Below are 17,562 nucleotides of genomic sequence, written 5' to 3' on the forward strand. Positions count from 1 at the left end.
TTGAGGGATCACTGTACTCCAATTCTAGAACATAGCGACTTTCCTAAGCAAATTGTGTAATAGTAGTGTTATCTCTAACAATCCAGTAATGCAAGAAAACTGTTTGAATATATTATAACAATATACATTCTGCAGTTAACTACAATTATCTCACATCAGGTCCCTCTCTCCCCCAAATATTCCTGTTGGTAATCATAATAGTTATAACAGCAATTTACATACATTTCAATAAAATAATATATTATCAAACTGAGCAATATTTTAATTGGGATGAGATGGGAAGGGAGAAGGGAAAGAAGACTGAATGATTTAGGTTATACAAGAGAAATTACAGGTACTTAGCAATTAGAAATTGCAATAAAAATAATGACTATCTTTAGTGAATAAGTTTCATATATTCTTTTTTTTTACTCTGTACCTTTTTTCTATTGTTGTATTGATATATAAGATAAATAATTTTGTAGATTTCTCTATGTAGTTTATTTGAATAAATAAATTGAATAAATAAACCAATGAACACAACTTGGGGTTGCCAGCAAGATTCTTCCTTCACTGGAGAAATCTTTTCCCTGTTCTATAAATAACTTTTATGATGTTTAATTTTGTCTTCTGATTTAGAACTTTCAGCCATCGAACCTATTGTTTTTCTTCGACCTTTTCTGGAAGTTATTCGATCAGAAGATACTACAGGCCCGATTACTGGACTGGCTCTGACATCAGTAAACAAATTCATTTCATATGGACTAATAGGTATGGGTTTCATTATAAACTCCTTATGAACATAGAGAACCATTATTTGCCTGAGAATTATATATTAATGATCCCAGGAGAACTGAAATTTGGATTGGTTTTTATAATGAATAAGCAGGATTATGTTTTGTATTTTATATAGCTAATAATAATAATAATAATAATTAATAATAATAATAATAATGTAGTCCTCAATTTAGCAACTGTGCTGAAGTTATAACAGTGCTAAATGAGGGGGACTTTTGGTGAATTTAGAGGTAGGTTCCCTTCAGTTCACACTGGTTCTATAGAACCAGTAGCAAACCACTGGTGACATCATGGAGCTGGTCCATGGATGCCACCATCTTTTTTTTTTTTAGGGGGGAATATTTTTTAGGGGGATTTTTTTGCTGATTTTTTTCTTCCACATGTACATAAAAGCCAAGTTTCCAGCAATTGTGCTGCCATCATTTTTTTGGCTTTGGAATTTTTTTGCAAATTTTTGGCAATGCACATGCATGTATGCGGTGCAGCCATGCAGCGCACAATGCATGTGCAGCCATGTGGAGCAGGAAGTAGCAAATCGACAGCATGGTAAATTAGAACCCATCCCTGTGAATCCTAATAGTTGCAGCCATCTCAGCATCTCTACAGTTATATGGGTGCTTGGCAACCATCTTTCAGTTAATAAGTTGCATTGATTCCAGGGTTATGTGATCACTGTTTGCACACTTTACAACCAGCTCCCAACTAGTAGAATCAGTGGAGGCTGCCAGTAAAACCAGGAAATTGCAGTCATGTGAGGTCTTGTTTAACAACCACATTGCTTTGCCACAGAGTTGCTGGTCCCCAATTGTGGTAGCTAAGTGCAGACTAACTGTACACTAAAATCAATCAAATATAACAAAATAAAGATAAAACATGATGAAGTAATGGGTCACATAACAGTGTTTCCCAACCTTGGCAACTTGAAGATATTTGGACTTCAACTCCCAGAATTCCCCAGCCAGCAGATTGTGTACCAACTCTGAAGGCGGAAGTGCTATCCCATCCAAGATCAAAGTTGGAATATTCCCAGATCTGGGCAGCCCAAACACCCACAGCCATTTGATTGGATTGAAAAGTGTGATGGAAGTGAGATAAAATGATTGATACTTTGTTACAGTGTTTATTATGTTTTTTTTACTGAAGGTTCAGGAGGTATAGTCCTAATTATTAAATTATGGTTCTAGTAGGACAACAAATGTTATGGATGAATGGGAAGAAGGAAAACCGTGAATATAGAGGTAGCGTATATTACTAGGAAGTCTGTTTACACTGCCCTTGGTTTATTAAACATTATTTTATTTTCTTAGATTCAAATCATGAGGGCACAGCTGAGGGAATGGAAAACTTGGCAGATGCTGTAACACATGCCCGATTTGTGGGCACAGATCCTGCAAGTGATGAGGTTGTCTTGATGAAGATCTTGCAGGTATTGTGGACACGGTGGAATTTTTTTGGGATTATCTGCATCCTGTAAAACTGATGTACATTGTGATCAGTGTTTCATCTGAATTAATGGGGATCCTGTTAAGAGGTTCTGATTAAACATAGGACACACAAAAATAGAACATGTTTAATAAATATGTTCTAATTTTGTTGGGGAAACAATGTGAACCCATAGAATGTTTAGTTTTTTTAAGGGAGTAACTTGATGCAGTAACTTGTTCTAGACCAAGAGTGTCAAACTCAAAGCCCGGGGGTTGGATCTGGCCTGCGGGGTATTTAGATTTGGCCTGTAAGGCCGCCCTGGTAACAGTGAAGGACTGGCCTAATATAGTGCCTCTGCCAGCGAAAACAGAGCTTACAAGGGCTATAGGCGGTCCTCCCAAGTTCTATTTTTACTGGCAGATGGTTGCAGGAGGTCATCACATCTGAAAACAGAGCTTGGGAACCAATTTTCGCTGGGAGAGTGCTGGCAGAGTGCTCAGGCTACCTCTGCCGCCCCCCCCCCCGACATCAGAGACTTTGAGCGGGTCATGCCACCCTGGCAACACACCCCAAGGTCAAACACAACCCTGATGTGGCCCTCAATTAAAATTGAGTTTGACATCCCTGTTCTAGAAAATAAGATACAAATTGAATGTGAACATTGGGAGTCTTTATGGAAAGTCTAGTTTATGGAAATGAATCATGCCATGATAAAAAGAAATCCCTACAGACTGTAGAAAAATGCTCTTTGATAGTCATGAGGTAGGAAATAGGCTACGAAATCATTGCCAAAGAACACGATTCATTACCAATCCACTGTCAAATAGATAATATACCGACTGAAAATAAAATGCAATACCATAATTACTCATCCATCTAGAAATATCCTTGCAGCAAAGTATGCTTTACTTTAGGAGGCTGCAAAGAATGTCAGAATAATAACAAAGGAACTGCAGGCATTTGCATTGTCTTATATAAGCATTCTTGGGTCTTTATGAAGAAAAAAAATGTACAAGTGCATGGAAATGTATAATGGGGAATCCATTGGTCTTGAGAAAATCCATTGCTGCCTATCTCATCCTTACTGAAAGATTCCACAGACTTTTGGAACAACTATGAAGCATGATAATGGGAATGTCATAGTTTGGGGCTAACTTGCAAGGATAAATGGATTCTGGGTTATATCAGCAAATGTACTGGAAAGCTATAGAATATATGTCCATGAGCTGAAACTTAAATGAAAGTCATGGAGCACAACAATGGTCCTAAACTCAGAGATAAATCTATAACAGAATGTCTAAAACCGAAAAAATCTCATATTTTGAAATACAATTAGCATCGTGTATTTTACATCAAACAGCCTCAAAGTATCAATGTTGAAACTGTTATAAAAGAGGTATGCCTGTATTAAAAGAGGTAGTATTACATATTGCCCCTGTAGTAACATTCTCCGTACTGAAGGAGCGGGTCCAGCAGTCACATGGGTTGCTCATGTCCAATCCGGTGGAACTGAGCCTAGTATTAAAAAAGCTTGCCGGATCCGCCCCTTCCCCAGAATTCGCTCAGTTCGCATATCCTGCGGTTGTATTGTGATAGCTCGTTCAACATTCTAACACCTTCCCTTCGATCCTTTTTCTTCAAAAGTAGTAAGATTTGTTTTATCATTATTATTTACTTGCACTAATAGCGCCAGCCGTTTGCGGCTCGGCTTTTTTCCTTTGGAGAAGTTGCGGTTTCGTTTTCCCCCGGCGGTTTTGCCGGATACGATCCCCGCGGCCGCTTGTGGATTCTTCTAATCCTTTGGCCTGGAGGTCCTGGTGCAAGTATTAATCTATTCATTTATTGATTATTTATTGTATACAAAATATTTAAGGGCTTAAGAAATACCTCCTGCGGAGTGAGACGCCTTCTAGTCTCCTGGACTTAGTCGATCGCTTCCCCTTTAAGAAATATTACGGAGCGATTTTTTCGGCGCGAAGGCCTTCGCGCCCTTTTTAAATCTAGGCCTCTCGTGTTGGCCTCCTGCCAGCCGCGTAGGCCTCAGTCCACCGCGTGGATCCCGGAGCGGGCCTTGGGGGTCCCAGGCTAAATTCTCCACCGGCTAAGCCTCCAACCAGAGTGCCTTGGTTTACTTAATTATAAAGTTTAGGGAGGCTGGCCCCGCTGGATTTGGGGGCACGAACTCTGGGTTTGCCCAGATTGTCCTCAAGTTTCAGCAGCTTCGAGGCCTCGAAGCAGGATCCATTCCTCTTGGGAAGTCCTTGAAATTCTTCTCCTTATTATTCAGTTATTGGCTCAGCCTTGTCTTCTGTTAATTGTCAGACTATGGCTACCTTTCCCAAGAGAGGCACAACTAAAGGTCCCAGAGAGGCCAGGCCTACAGGCGATGAGATTACTAGTATCCCCCAGGCCTCTTCCTCCTCTTCTCCAGGGGCCCGCCCCTCGACCAAGGTCACCAGGGCCGAGAAGAGAAGGGACCTAGCCCTACAAAAAAATTCATGACAAATCAGCAAAACGTTTGAAAGTGCAGGCCCAAGTAATCAGTAGTCAAGACCCCCCAGAGGCTTCTAGTCTACCTCCTTCTGGGGTCCCTGTGTTATCTCTGGATGAGCCAAACCTAGACAGACCCCAACCTAACCTATGGGGCATAGGTCCAGAGGAACCAGATATTATTGAAGATTCCCCCCAGCCAGGATCCTCCCAGGCCTTTAGGGATTCTTCTGCCATTTCTGCTGATATTTCCAGTTTACCTCCTGAGTTCCAATCTATTTTTGCTGTGTTGTCCAAAGCCATTGATGCCAAACTCTCCACCATCAATGAGCTTCCCTTACCTCCTCCTCCTTCTCGTCCCTCCCGCCCCTTGGGTTCTTCCCCAGCGGTCAGAGCTCCTATTCAGGATGATTCAGATTCCTCCCAGGACGAATATGAGGATATGGAGGATGATGAGGATCCTTTTCAAGGTTTATCAGATGATGAGGAATCCCAAATAAAGGTTCCTTCTCCAATTACTATTTTTCCTTCTCAATTATTCAAATCTCTCCTCCTCAAAGCTAGAATTTCTACGGGATTAGCGGCCCAGGAGAAACAAGCCTCCACTTCCACTGATCCCCCGGAGGAGAATTTACCCTACTTCACAGAGGAACAGGAGGATAACGAGGTAATTCCTATGCCTAAATTGTTTAAAGATGCTTTACTCAAACAGTGGGAATTTCCAGCCTCTGGCCTTAATCCCTCCACCAAGGACAGAAAGTTGTACAAACTTTCCTCTTCCTATGAAGAGCTTCTATCCTTTCCCAAACCGGATGAACCTGTCAAGATCCTTCACTCGGCAGCGGCTGTGCCAGGCGAGGCGGAGGAAGTCCTCCGCCCAGAGGACAAGCGCATTGAGCAAATGCTCAAAAGAGGATTCACCGCTGATTCCTGGGCCATTAAAAGTTCTGCAGCGGCTTCCTTTTTCTCCAGAGCCATGCTGCTGTGGCTTCGCCAACTTCAACAGCATATTCCTCCCGATGACTTGAGAGGTCAACAAGACTTCAACAAGGTCTTTGCAGCTGCCCAGTACGTGGCTGATGCCACCTTGCAATCTACTAGATTTTCTGCTAAGTCTATTGCAGCTTCTACAACGGCAAGAAGACTCCTATGGATTCGCCCTTGGCAAGCGGGAGTTCGCCAGAAGTGGCAGTTATCCCAGGGTCCCTTAAAGCGCGACCTTCTCTTCGGTGATCTTCTGGATCCACTCCTCACGGAAACCACGGATAAGAAGAAAGTTTTGGGTCCAACCACAAAAAAGGCTACCAAAACGCAGTCCTTTCGTCGCCCAGGGCGCCAGCAAGATCAAGCGGCTTCCTATCAGAGATCTCCAGGTCAGTATTCCCCCCGCTTTCGTTCCCAAGGTAGGAACTCCAGGGGTAGAGGGTTTCGCTTCCAAAGGGGAGCTTCCTCTAACAGGGCTTCAAAAAAACCTAGATGGTAATCTTCCCTCTATTCCCATAGGGGGTCGTCTAGCTCATTTCGCCTCTAATTGGCGTCTCACCTCCAAGGACCCCTGGGTCATTGACACTGTTCAAACAGGCCTTCTTTTAGAATTTATTTCTCCTCCCCCTAAACGTTTTATTTCCTGCCCTTCTCCCAGGTCCTCCTCAGATTGTAACCGTATGGAGGAGGCCATTTCTCATCTATTGTCCATCAGAGCCATTCAACCGGTCCCTTCCGGTCAGAAGGGCCTAGGTTTTTACTCCATCCTATTTATGGTTCCAAAGTCCTCCGGAGGTTGGAGAGCTATTTTGGATTTAAAGAAACTAAACCTATTCATCAAATATAGGAAGTTTAAGATGCACTCCTTATCTTCTATTTTGGCCGCCATTCACACGGGAGATTTCATGGTCTCCTTAGACCTCACTGAGGCCTACCTTCACATTCCTATAGCCAAATGCCACAGAAAATTTTTACGTTTTTCCTTTCAAGGCAGGCATTTCCAGTATAGGGCGATGCCATTTGGCCTTTCCTCGGCCCCTCGGGTCTTTACAAAGCTCTTGGGGTCCCTGGCGGCCTATATCCGGGCGTTTCCCATCCACATTTTATGTTATCTTGATGATATTTTGGTTCATGGGAACTCCCTAGAGAAAGTGAAAACTGACCTTTCTGTCACCATGTCAGTCCTTCAGGACCATGGATTTTCCATCAACTTTGATAAAAGTCACCTCCAACCTTCCACATCCATTTCTCACCTGGGATCCATTATTGATTCAGAATCCTCCCAGGTTTTTCTCTCTCCCGAGAGAAAACTCAGTATAGTGGAGTTAATTTCTAACATTTTATCTAATTCTTCAGTATCCATAGTAACTCTCTCTTCCCTTTTGGGGAAGATGGTGTCATGCATAGGCATCATTCCCTGGGCTCGCCTTCATGCTAGGGAACTCCAGTGGCTCCTGTTACCTTTTCAGAGATCGGGGCACAGCAACTCAAATCGGCGCATTGTCATCCCACTAAGTGTTCGCAGATCCTTCAAGTGGTGGAAGTCTCCGGCCATGGACAGAGGATCCCCGTTCAGGTGCCCGGATCAATTTGTCATCACCACAGATGCCAGTCTATCGGGATGGGGCGCCCACGCCCAGGGGATGATAGCCCAGGGCACGTGGTCCCCAGAGGAAGCTTCCAGGCCAATCAATTGGCTAGAGTTAAGAGCCGTTTCCCTGGCTCTGAAGCATTTCTCTCCTCGCATTCCCAACCGGCACGTTCTCATTCTCACCGACAACATTGCCACAAAAAGCCACATCTGCAGACAGGGGGGCACGAGATCCAAGGCTCTCATGAGGGAGGCCCTCAAGTTGGGCCTCTGGGCGGAAAAACATCTCCAGTCGCTCCTAGCCGATCACATCTCGGGGAGCCTCAACGTCCAGGCGGATTGGCTATCCCGAGCAACGATAGACCCAGGAGAGTGGAACCTCCACCAAGACCTGTTCCATCAAATCAGCCTCAGATTCGGCCTACCAATCCTGGATCTCTTCGCGACCAATGCGAACGCCCAACTCCCTCGCTTCTTTTCCAGATTTCCATCCCCGGGAGCGGAAGCAATCAATGCCCTCCGGAGTCCATGGCCTCCAGGCCTACTCTACGCATTTCCTCCAATTCCAATCCTCCCGGACGTGATTCACAAGGTCCTCACCGAGAGGGCCCGAGTAATCTTAATCGCCCCTTATTGGCCCCGCCGGCCCTGGTTCGCGGATCTCCAACAGCTGTCCGTCCAGGACCCTTGGCGACTCCCCGTTTCGGGGGATATGCTGCGGCAGGGGGCCTCTTTCCATCCAGACCCGGAGTGGTTCCACCTCACCGCCTGGCTGTTATCAGGAGAGACTTAGAACTGCGTGGTCATGACCCCGACTCAGTGGAGGTCATTTTAAAGGCCAGAAGGGGTTCGACCAATCGAATATACGACCACACGTGGTCCAAGTTTCACCAGTGGTGTCTACAGGAAGGTCTTTCCCCTCTGTGCATCCCCATACACAGAATTATTTCCTTCCTTATGCAAGGCTTCCATAAAGGACTTTCCACCAGTACCCTCCGGCGTCATCTGGCTGCCATTTCATCTGTCCTAGGGGGCCCCCACAGACAGCCTCTCCGAGCCTTCCCTGAAGTTCAGGAATTCCTCAAGGGCATAGCCAACCTCAGACCTTCCAAGGTCCACAGGTATCCATCCTGGGATTTGCCACGGGTTCTCCATTCCCTCACGCAGGCACCATACGAACCCCTAAAATCGGCGTCCCTCAGGTACTTATCCTTTAAGGTAGCATTCCTGGTGGCTATTACCTCTGCCCGACGCATTTCGGAGCTGGCTGCCCTCTCAATCAGACAGGACCTTTGTCAATTCCATCAGGACAAGGTAGTCTTGCGACTGGACCCCACCTTCTTACCCAAGGTTAGTTCCATGTTCCACAGATCTCAGGATATTGTCCTACCTTCCTTCTGCCTCCAACGAGACCATCCCTTGGCGATTAGATGGCACACCCTGGATCTCACCAGAGCGCTGAGAATCTATATCCAACGCACAGGACCCTTTCGGAGGTCAGAAGCACTTTTTATAGCCTATCATCCCAGAGTCATGGGGGCCAAAGTGTCTTCAACAGTAATAGGCCGTTGGATCAGAGGGACTATATCTAAGGCCTATGAGTCGGCCTCCCTCTCAGTTCCAAGGAACATCACAGCGCATTCCACCAGGAGCGCAGCCACCTCGGCCGCTTGGGCGACTCAAGCCCCGTTGGAGGAGGTCTGCAAAGCAGCCACTTGGGCCTCGCCAAATTCCTTCATCAGGCACTACAAGATTGATTCTTACGCTTCAGCGGACGCTGCCTTCGGCAGAAGGGTACTCCAATCCGTTATCTCACACGATAGCAATCTAATCCCACCCTAGGGACCATCTATTGGGTATGTCCCATGTGACTGCTGGACCCGCTCCTTCAGTACGGAGAATAGGCGTTGATTGCTTACCTGAACGCCTCTTCTCGTACGGTGAGCGGGTACAGCAGTCACTTCCCGCCCTTGTATGTGTTTTCTTTACCTTTCTATATCCTTCTTCCTCTAACAATGAGAGTTGAACACTGCAGAGCTTCACAACTGAGCCTAGTCTATGGATTCGCGAATTCTGGGGAAGGGGCGGATCCGGCAAGCTTTTTTAATACTAGGCTCAGTTCCACCGGATTGGACATGAGCAACCCATGTGACTGCTGTACCCGCTCACCGTACGAGAAGAGGCGTTCAGGTAAGCAATCAACGCCTATTTCATATACTTTTTCCAAAACAAAGGCTTCATTGATTCAGTAAGTTCAATAAGACAATAACATATACAGTAATACCTCGTCTTACGAACTTAATTGGTTCCGGGAGGAGGTTCGTAAGGCGAAAAGTTCATAAGACGAAACAATGTTTCCCATAGGAAACAATGTAAAATAAATTAATGTGCGCAAGCAAAAAAAATCACAAAAACGGCACTCTGCTGGGCGCCGCTGCCCGGCTGTCACCTTTTGAAACTGCCGGGCACTTCTCAGCGTTCCCTCGAATGCCGAACCCGTAAGTTAGGCAAATGTTCGGGTTCGGCAGACCGCCGAGAAGCGCCACCGCCTGGCTGTCACCTTGCCAGAAGAGCCGCAGAGCTGTCGGCCGGTTGGGAGGCTCAAACGAAGGTGGGGAATCCCAATAGGGAATTCCATGGGCGGAGCTTTGACGTCACGGAGACGTCCTTCCTGGAGGCCACGTTTCAGCTGGCCAGGAAGGGCGTCTTCAAAAGGACGTCTTGTTTCAAAAGGCAACAGCCGGGCGGCGGGGCTTCTTGGCGGCCTCCTGAAGCCGAACCCGGAAGTTCGGCAAAAGTTCGGGTTCGGCATTCGGGGGAACGCCGAGAAGCCCCCCAGCTGTTTCAAAAGACGACAGCCGGGCGGTGGCGCTTCTCGGCAGCCTTACGAACCCGAACGCCAAACCCGAACTTCCGGGTTCGGCGGTCGGGCAGCGGGTTCGTAAGGCAAACAAAGTTCATAAGAAGAGACAAAATTTTTCCAAACCCCGGGTTCGTATCTCAAAAAGTTCGTATGACGAGGGGTTTGTATCACGAGGTACTACTGTATTACTTTGTAAACCATTTACCAGACTTTATTCATTGACCTATCCCAAACTCAGACTACGGTGCTAGTCTAACTTCTTAAAAATTATGAGTAATTTTAAGTATTCACAATTTATCTCCATCTCTGTTCATAGAGACTGATTTGGGGAAATGTTTTTTTTCCAGACTTCATGCCACAATCTTGTGGCAGGGAAAGAAATTGCTCTTATTCACTTATATGGGACCAGTTGTCTAAATCAGTGTTTCCCAACCTTGGCAACTTGGAGATATCTGGACTTCAACTCCCAGAATTCCCCAGCCAGCATTTGCTGGCTGGGGAATTCTGGGAGTTGAAGTCCAAATGTCTTCAAGTTGCCAAGGTTGGGAAACACTGGTCTAAATGATAATGCGTACTAAAAAGAAGTATTCTTCCACTGTTGAGTTGATATTTAAAATGTTTCTTTGTTTATTTCGTATGAAGGTTTTTGATATTAAAATATGATTAGAAGATAACATTTCATATTGATTTGTTCTCCTTTCAGGTCTTGAGGACTCTCCTCCTTGCTCCAGTGGGAGCTCACCTCACAAATGAATCTGTGTGTGAAATCATGCAGTCTTGCTTCCGTATATGCTTTGAGATGAGGCTTACTGGTAGGTCTGCAGTCTAAACAAGCAAATCATAAACATTTATATTAGCTTTGGCATACATTATTTCTATATTTAATAAGTCTGAATGCTGAAAAGTAAACAATGCATAACACATAATAATAATTCTGGCTTCCCCAAATATGCCCATGTTACACCAACACTCCGCAGTCTGCATTGGTTGCCGATCAGTTTCTGGTCACAATTCAAAGTGTTGGTTATGACCTATAAAGCCCTTCATGGCACCGGACCAGATTATCTCAGGGACCGCCTTCTGCTGCACGAATCCCAGCGACCAGTTAGGTCCCACAGAATGGGCCTTCTCCGGGTCCCGTCAACTAAACAAGTGATTTTCAACCTTTTTTGAGCCGCTGCACATTTTTTACATATACAAAATTCTGGGGCACACCACCAACCAAAATGACACAAATCTAATAAATAAATAAATAAATACATACATACATACATACATACATACATACATACATACATACATACATACATAAATAACCCCCTCATATATACAATCCCATGTAACATCCCCTTATAAATACCTGTACAGTCAATCATCAATCATCCCTCCTGAAATTTATACCACTGTCTCATTTCTGGGTACTTCTTCTGTCTTTCCCCCTTTTCTCTCTCATGTTTCTCATTTCTCTCTCTTCCTCCCTTTTTCCCTCATTCCTTCTCTCCCTCCCTTTCTCTCTCTTTCCTTTCTCTCATTCCCTTTCTCTCTATCCTTTCTATCTCTCACTTGTTCTTTCTCTCCCTCCCTTTCTGTCTCTTTCCTTTCTCTCATTCCCTCTTTGTCTCCTGGGGCTGACTGCGCCTGCCCTCCATCCCCCACCGCGGAGGGAAAGCATTTGGCATCGGCACCGCCAACCCCCCCTCCACGAGCAGCAAAAGCCTCAGCGACGGAGCCGAAAGACAAACGGCGCGATCCGTCACTTAGGCTTTTGCTGCTCCTGGAGGGGGGGGGGAGGATTTTCTCCTCCCCACCCCCCTGGCAGCCAAACGTCGCTGAGGCTTTGGGCATCAGCACCTTCCCCTCCACGAGCAACAAAAGCCTCAGCGACGGAGCCGAAAGGCAAATGGTGCGATCCGTCACTTAGGCTTTTGCTGCTCCTGGAAGGGTGTGTGTGAGGATTTTCTCCTCCCCACCCCCCTGCCAGCCAAACGTCGCTGAGGCTTTGGGCATCAGCACCTTCCCCTCCATGAGCAGCAAAAGCCTCAGCGACGGAGCCGAAAGGCAAACGGCGTGCCCCGTCGCTGAGGCTCTTGCTGCTCGTAGAGGGGTGGCGCTGATGCTCCCTCTCGCCGCCCCCATCTCCCCGCGACCGCCTGGGGCCGCTGCAGCCGGCACGCTCCCGCTCCCACCGCCAGTGCCCTCCCGCCGGGCCCAAAGGATACTTGCCGCCGACGCCAGGAAACTCCAGCTGGGCGGGGCGCTGCCGGTGCCTCCGAGCTCCCACTCGCAGCTGTCCCCCGGATCCTGCCTGATGCCGTGGTTTCTGGCGCTCTCCTGCTGGGCCCCAAAGAAGGAAGCCAGGAAAAAGTAGGCGCAAAGAATCATGCTCTCCTTTTTCCCGCCTTCCTTCTTTGGGGCCCAGCAGGAGAGCGCCAGAAACCGCGGCATCAGGCAGGATCCGGGGGACAGCTGCGAGTGGGAGCTCGGAGGCACCGGCAGCGCCCCGCCCAGCTGGAGTTTCCTGGCGTCGGCGGCAAGTGTCCTTTGGGCCCGGCGGGAGGGCACTGGCAGTGGGAGCGGGAGCGGGCAGGAACTGGGGGACAGCTGCGAGTGGGAGGTCGGAGGCACCGGCAGCGCCCCGCCCAGCTGGAGCTTCCCTAGGAGCATGGAGCAACTAGATCAAGCCCCCTTCCCCTGTTTATGAGATGTAATGTGTAGTTGTGAATGAGTTGGCCGACTGATTTTAATATATATGGGATTTTAGTAGAAATTTTTAATTAATTAGATTTGTTGTCGTGTTGTTTTTTATATTAGAATTGCCCCCACCCTCCTCGCCTTTCGTAAGCTTCTTAAAACCCACCTCTGCCGTCAGGCATTGGGGAATTGAGATTCTATCCCCCTTAGGCCTTTACAATTTATGCATGGTATGTTTTGTATGTATGTTTGGTTTTATAATAAGGGTTTTTAATTGTTTTACTATTGGATTGTCACGTGTTGTTTTATCACTGTTGTTAGCCGCCCCAAGTCCACGGAGAGGGAGGGGCGGCATACAAATCCAATAAATAAAATAAAATATTCTGTGAGCCGCCCTGAATCTTTGGAGAAGGGAGGCATACAAATCTAATAAATAACAATAATATAAACATAAAACATGTTAAAGGTGTAAACTTGAGTTGACACTCCTTAATTTTTTTTTAAAAAAGTAGTTGACTTCGCTAATCATTTTCTGCTCCTGTTTTTTTCCCCATTCTCATCTCTACATTCCTCTATCTGTAGTGTGGCTTGGTGTATCTTTCCTTTTCTTTCCGCACAGCTGAGCCTGGATTGGTTTTAATAAATTTCTAGTAATCCTTTGTAAGCAACAAAGAGGGAAGTCTACATGAAGAAGCCTCTAGATAATATCACATGGGATAATGACACCTGTGTTATTTGTTTTTGTCTTCAGAGTTATTGAGAAAATCTGCAGAGCACACTCTGGTCGACATGGTACAGCTGCTCTTCACAAGGTAAACGTTCTTGTATTTGTCTCAGCACTGCTCAAATGGCCCTTCAAGGGTGGGAAGATTGCACATTTCCAAATGCGTTACTGTTTATGTGTATGCATACCCCAAGTATTACCGGGTCCTTGCAAGACTTGTCCTTTCATCAGAATGTATCTTCTTCACTGACAGTAAGCAACGATAAAATAATATATGAAACCGAGGAATATGTTATCACATAATAGGAATAACAGAGTAATAAAAAGATATAGGCTTCAGTAACTAAAGACTGCCTTAAATTTTCAGTGTTACTATCTGCAGAAAAACAAGAAACTCGTCAAAGAGCATGAAAGAGACATGTGTTCTTATTGTGCAAGGCTCCTAGTGAACTCTTTATGTTTCTGCAGTTCTGTGTTAGCAAAAACTTCAGAAGAGAAGGATTTAGGGGTTGTGATTTCTGACAGTCTCAAAATGGGTGAGCAGTGTGGTCGGGCAGTAGGAAAAGCAAGTAGGATGCTTGGCTGTATAGCTAGAAGTATAACAAGCAGGAAGAGGGAGATTGTGATCCCGCTGTGTAGAGCGCTGGTGAGACCACATTTGGAATACTGTGTTCAGTTCTGGAGACCTCACCTACAAAAAGATATTGACAAAATTGAACGGGTCCAAAGACGGGCTACAAGAATGGTGGAAGGTCTTAAGCATAAAACGTATCAGGAAAGACTTAATGAACTCAATCTGTATAGTCTGGAGGACAGAAGGAAAAGGGGGGACATGCTTGAAACATTTAAATATGCTAAAGGGTTAAATAAGGTTCAGGAGAGAAGTGTTTTTAATAGGAAAGTGAACACAAGAACAAGGGGACGCAATCTGAAGTTAGTTGGGGGAAAGATCAAAAGCAACGTGAGAAAATATTATTTCACTGAAAGAGTAGTAGATCCTTGGAACAAACTTCCAGCAGACGTGGTTGGTAAATCCACAGTAACTGAATTTAAACATGCCTGGGATAAACATATATCCATTGTAAGATAAAATACAGGAAATAGTATAAGGGCAGACTAGATGGACCATGAGGTTTTTTTCTGCCGTCAGTCTTCTATGTTTCTATGCTTCTATGTTTCATCTGACCGAGATTCAACAGCCTTTGGCTTGACTAAATCTCAATAAAACATCTGTATTTTAGAGACACTTGGAAAGTAAATTCTGTCATTATTTTCCATGACTGTTCATAACTTGCGTGACAAATTTTAGTCTTGTAAATGTATTATAAAATAAATTATTTTGATGTTAGAATGCCGCAGTGATCAAAAAATGAAAAAAATATTGGAAAAAATGATATCTGTGGAGATTCTCCAGTCATCCAGGTTATGGTTGTACCAAAAGTGCTTTTTTCTTTCTTTCTTGGAACTGTTAAAGAACTGCGTTGTAGTTTGGAGAATCAGCTGCGAGGCAGTACATAGATTTTTGGTAATTATAGTTGAAGTCCAGTTAGCATAGTATCCAGGATGGGTTAGAATAGGAGAAAATGATTTGCAACCACGTCTGGCTACACTGTTGCGGAGATTGGGTCAGTCCTTCAAGATAGCCCAGGACAGGAAACAGGCATGACAAGAATTCCAGGATTTTGGTCATGACCTCAAAACCCTACATGGCATTGGACCAGATTACCTCCGGAACCGCCTGCTACCGCACGAATCCCAGCAACCGATAAAGTCCCACAGAGTTGGCCTTCTCCAGGTCCCGTTGACTAAACAATGTCGTTTGGCGGGCCCCAGGGGAAGAGCCTTCTCTGTGGTGGCCCCGGTCCTCTGGAACCAACTCCCCTTGGAGATTAGAACTGCCCCACCCTCCCTGTCTTTCGTAAACTACTCAAGACTCATTTATACCGCCAGGCATGGGGGAGTTGAGATAGCTCTTCCCCCTAGGCCATTACAAGTTATGCATGGTATGTTTGTGTGTATGTTTGGTTTTATAATAGGGGTTTTTAGTTGTTTTTTATTATTGGATTGTACATGTTGTGTTTATTATTGTTGTTAGCCGCCCTGAGTTTGCGGAGAGGGGCGGCATACAAATCCAATAAATAATAATAATAATAATAATAATAATAATAATTATTATTATTATTATTATTATTATTATTATAGGGTAAAATGACAGAATCTTAAAAGTCTGTCAGTGTTTTTTCTCTGCTTCCATCTTCTGCCAGACAAAATTAAAGTGACGCTATTCTACGTTTCTTTCTCACATTTTCCTCGTAGGAATGAGTAATCTTTTCTGAAAATTCATGTGTAATGATTTGCTCATAGGCTAGGTCCACATTTCTTCATAGATTATGCCACTAATTTTCTTCAAATTTTAGGTGGGGAGCTAAAAAAACAAAATACAAGATCGTTACTTTTGCTTACTCCAGAGTCACCATAGTATCAATGTTTTTGCTGTCCTTGAAATACAACCATTTGACATTTTGTTGGTGAATTCTCAGGAACACTTTGCTGGGTGCAATTGTGAAATATGATAACTGGTGTCGACCATTGACCTAGTTGACTCGTACCTACTAGACTACCTTTTCAAGAAATAATCTTAGCTTTAATGTAATTTATAAATACAAATGAATATAAGATAGTTATACACTGCTCAAAAAAATAAAGGGAACACTCAAAGAACATAACCTAGATCTGAATGAATGAAATATTCTCATTGAATGCTTTGTTCGGTACAAAGTTGAATGTGCACAACAGCATGTGAAATTGATTGTCAATCAGTGTTGCTTCCTAAGTGGACAGTTTGATTTCACAGAAGTTTGATTTACTTGGAGTTATATTGTGCTGTTTAAGTGTTCCCTTTAATTTTTTGAGCAGTGTATATCCAGCCATTTTTTCCAAAGTACAAAGGGAATTAATTTCCATATCTACATTTTTCTTTAGTTGTTATTAAAAAATGTTATTTACAGCCCAAACCCTTCAGCTTGGATCTTTTTATAAGGCCATCTTGACTTAAGGGACAATTTATGGCCTGACCTAACAAATCATTTTCTAAGAATACCAATTCTAACAGAACTCTGCACACACACACATACATACACTCATAGTACTGTGCAAATGTTTTAGGTTGCTGTGCAAATTGCTTTCAGCGATACAAGTGTTAATAGTTTATTCTTATCAATTAAAATGGAAAATAAATGAGAAGAGTAATCCAAGTCAAAGCAATACTTGGCCTGACCACATATTGCTGCCGCCTTCAAGACAGCATCAATTCGTCTAGGTACTGTTGTGATTCAGCCTGAGGCTGCTCAGGGACCAGCTGTGTCTCTGCTGGCTCCATGCCCGGAGGAGGATGACAGCGCAGAGGAGGGGGCTGAACAGTCGGACGGGGGAGAGGAGAGTCAGGAATGGGATGAAGGAGAACAGCATGAGAGCCCCGGGGGGGGGGGGCTCTCCCCAGCCAGTAGCTTGGAGTCATTAGGTGATGACGCACAAGCTGTCATTGACATGAGACAGAGACGTTCACAGCAACGAAAGGAGCAGTTAAAGAAATATTTTCACCATTGAATTAGAAACAGCTGGGTTTGGGTGTGGTCCTCATCAGCAGGGTTTAAAAGGCAGGCAAGGCCTTGAAGCCATGTGGAGTGTTATCAATTGGAGTTGCGGTGACCTGTTTTGATTCTCAGCGTCTCTGATCTTGGCTTGTGGCCTCGCAGTCTGGAAGACTCGTGGGAGGCGTCTGTTTGCTATCTACAGCTTCGTCTTGGCAGCAAGAATCTGGTATTGCTTCATGGACTATTCCCTTCGTGTATATATTTGCAGTTCCAGCGTTTTTCCTGTTTGTAAGGACATTTTCTGTTACCTGTGTTTTCCTTGAATTATATAAACTGCCTTTGCCTTTTACCAGTGTGTCTGGCTTCTCCTTTTGGGTTGGTATTGGCTTCTGGAGTGACCCAGACAGAACAGGTACACTTGCAC

The 17,562-nt window shown here is 44.9% G+C and overlaps 1 protein-coding gene across 2 annotated transcripts in view; it reads left to right on the forward strand.

Moving 5' to 3' along the window:
• GBF1 (golgi brefeldin A resistant guanine nucleotide exchange factor 1) overlaps positions 1-17,562 on the forward strand; it is a 154,114-nt gene that overhangs the window by 42,555 nt on the left and 93,997 nt on the right. For both annotated transcript variants that reach the window (XM_070752118.1, XM_070752119.1), the window contains exons 4-7: positions 619-750; positions 2,085-2,203; positions 10,834-10,942; positions 13,573-13,633. In XM_070752118.1, coding sequence (XP_070608219.1) covers positions 619-750; positions 2,085-2,203; positions 10,834-10,942; positions 13,573-13,633 — 421 coding nt within the window. The remainder of the gene's footprint in view (positions 1-618; positions 751-2,084; positions 2,204-10,833; positions 10,943-13,572; positions 13,634-17,562) is intronic.

Source organism: Erythrolamprus reginae, chromosome 5 (genome assembly GCF_031021105.1).
Source record: "Erythrolamprus reginae isolate rEryReg1 chromosome 5, rEryReg1.hap1, whole genome shotgun sequence".
NCBI lineage: Eukaryota > Metazoa > Chordata > Lepidosauria > Squamata > Dipsadidae > Erythrolamprus > Erythrolamprus reginae.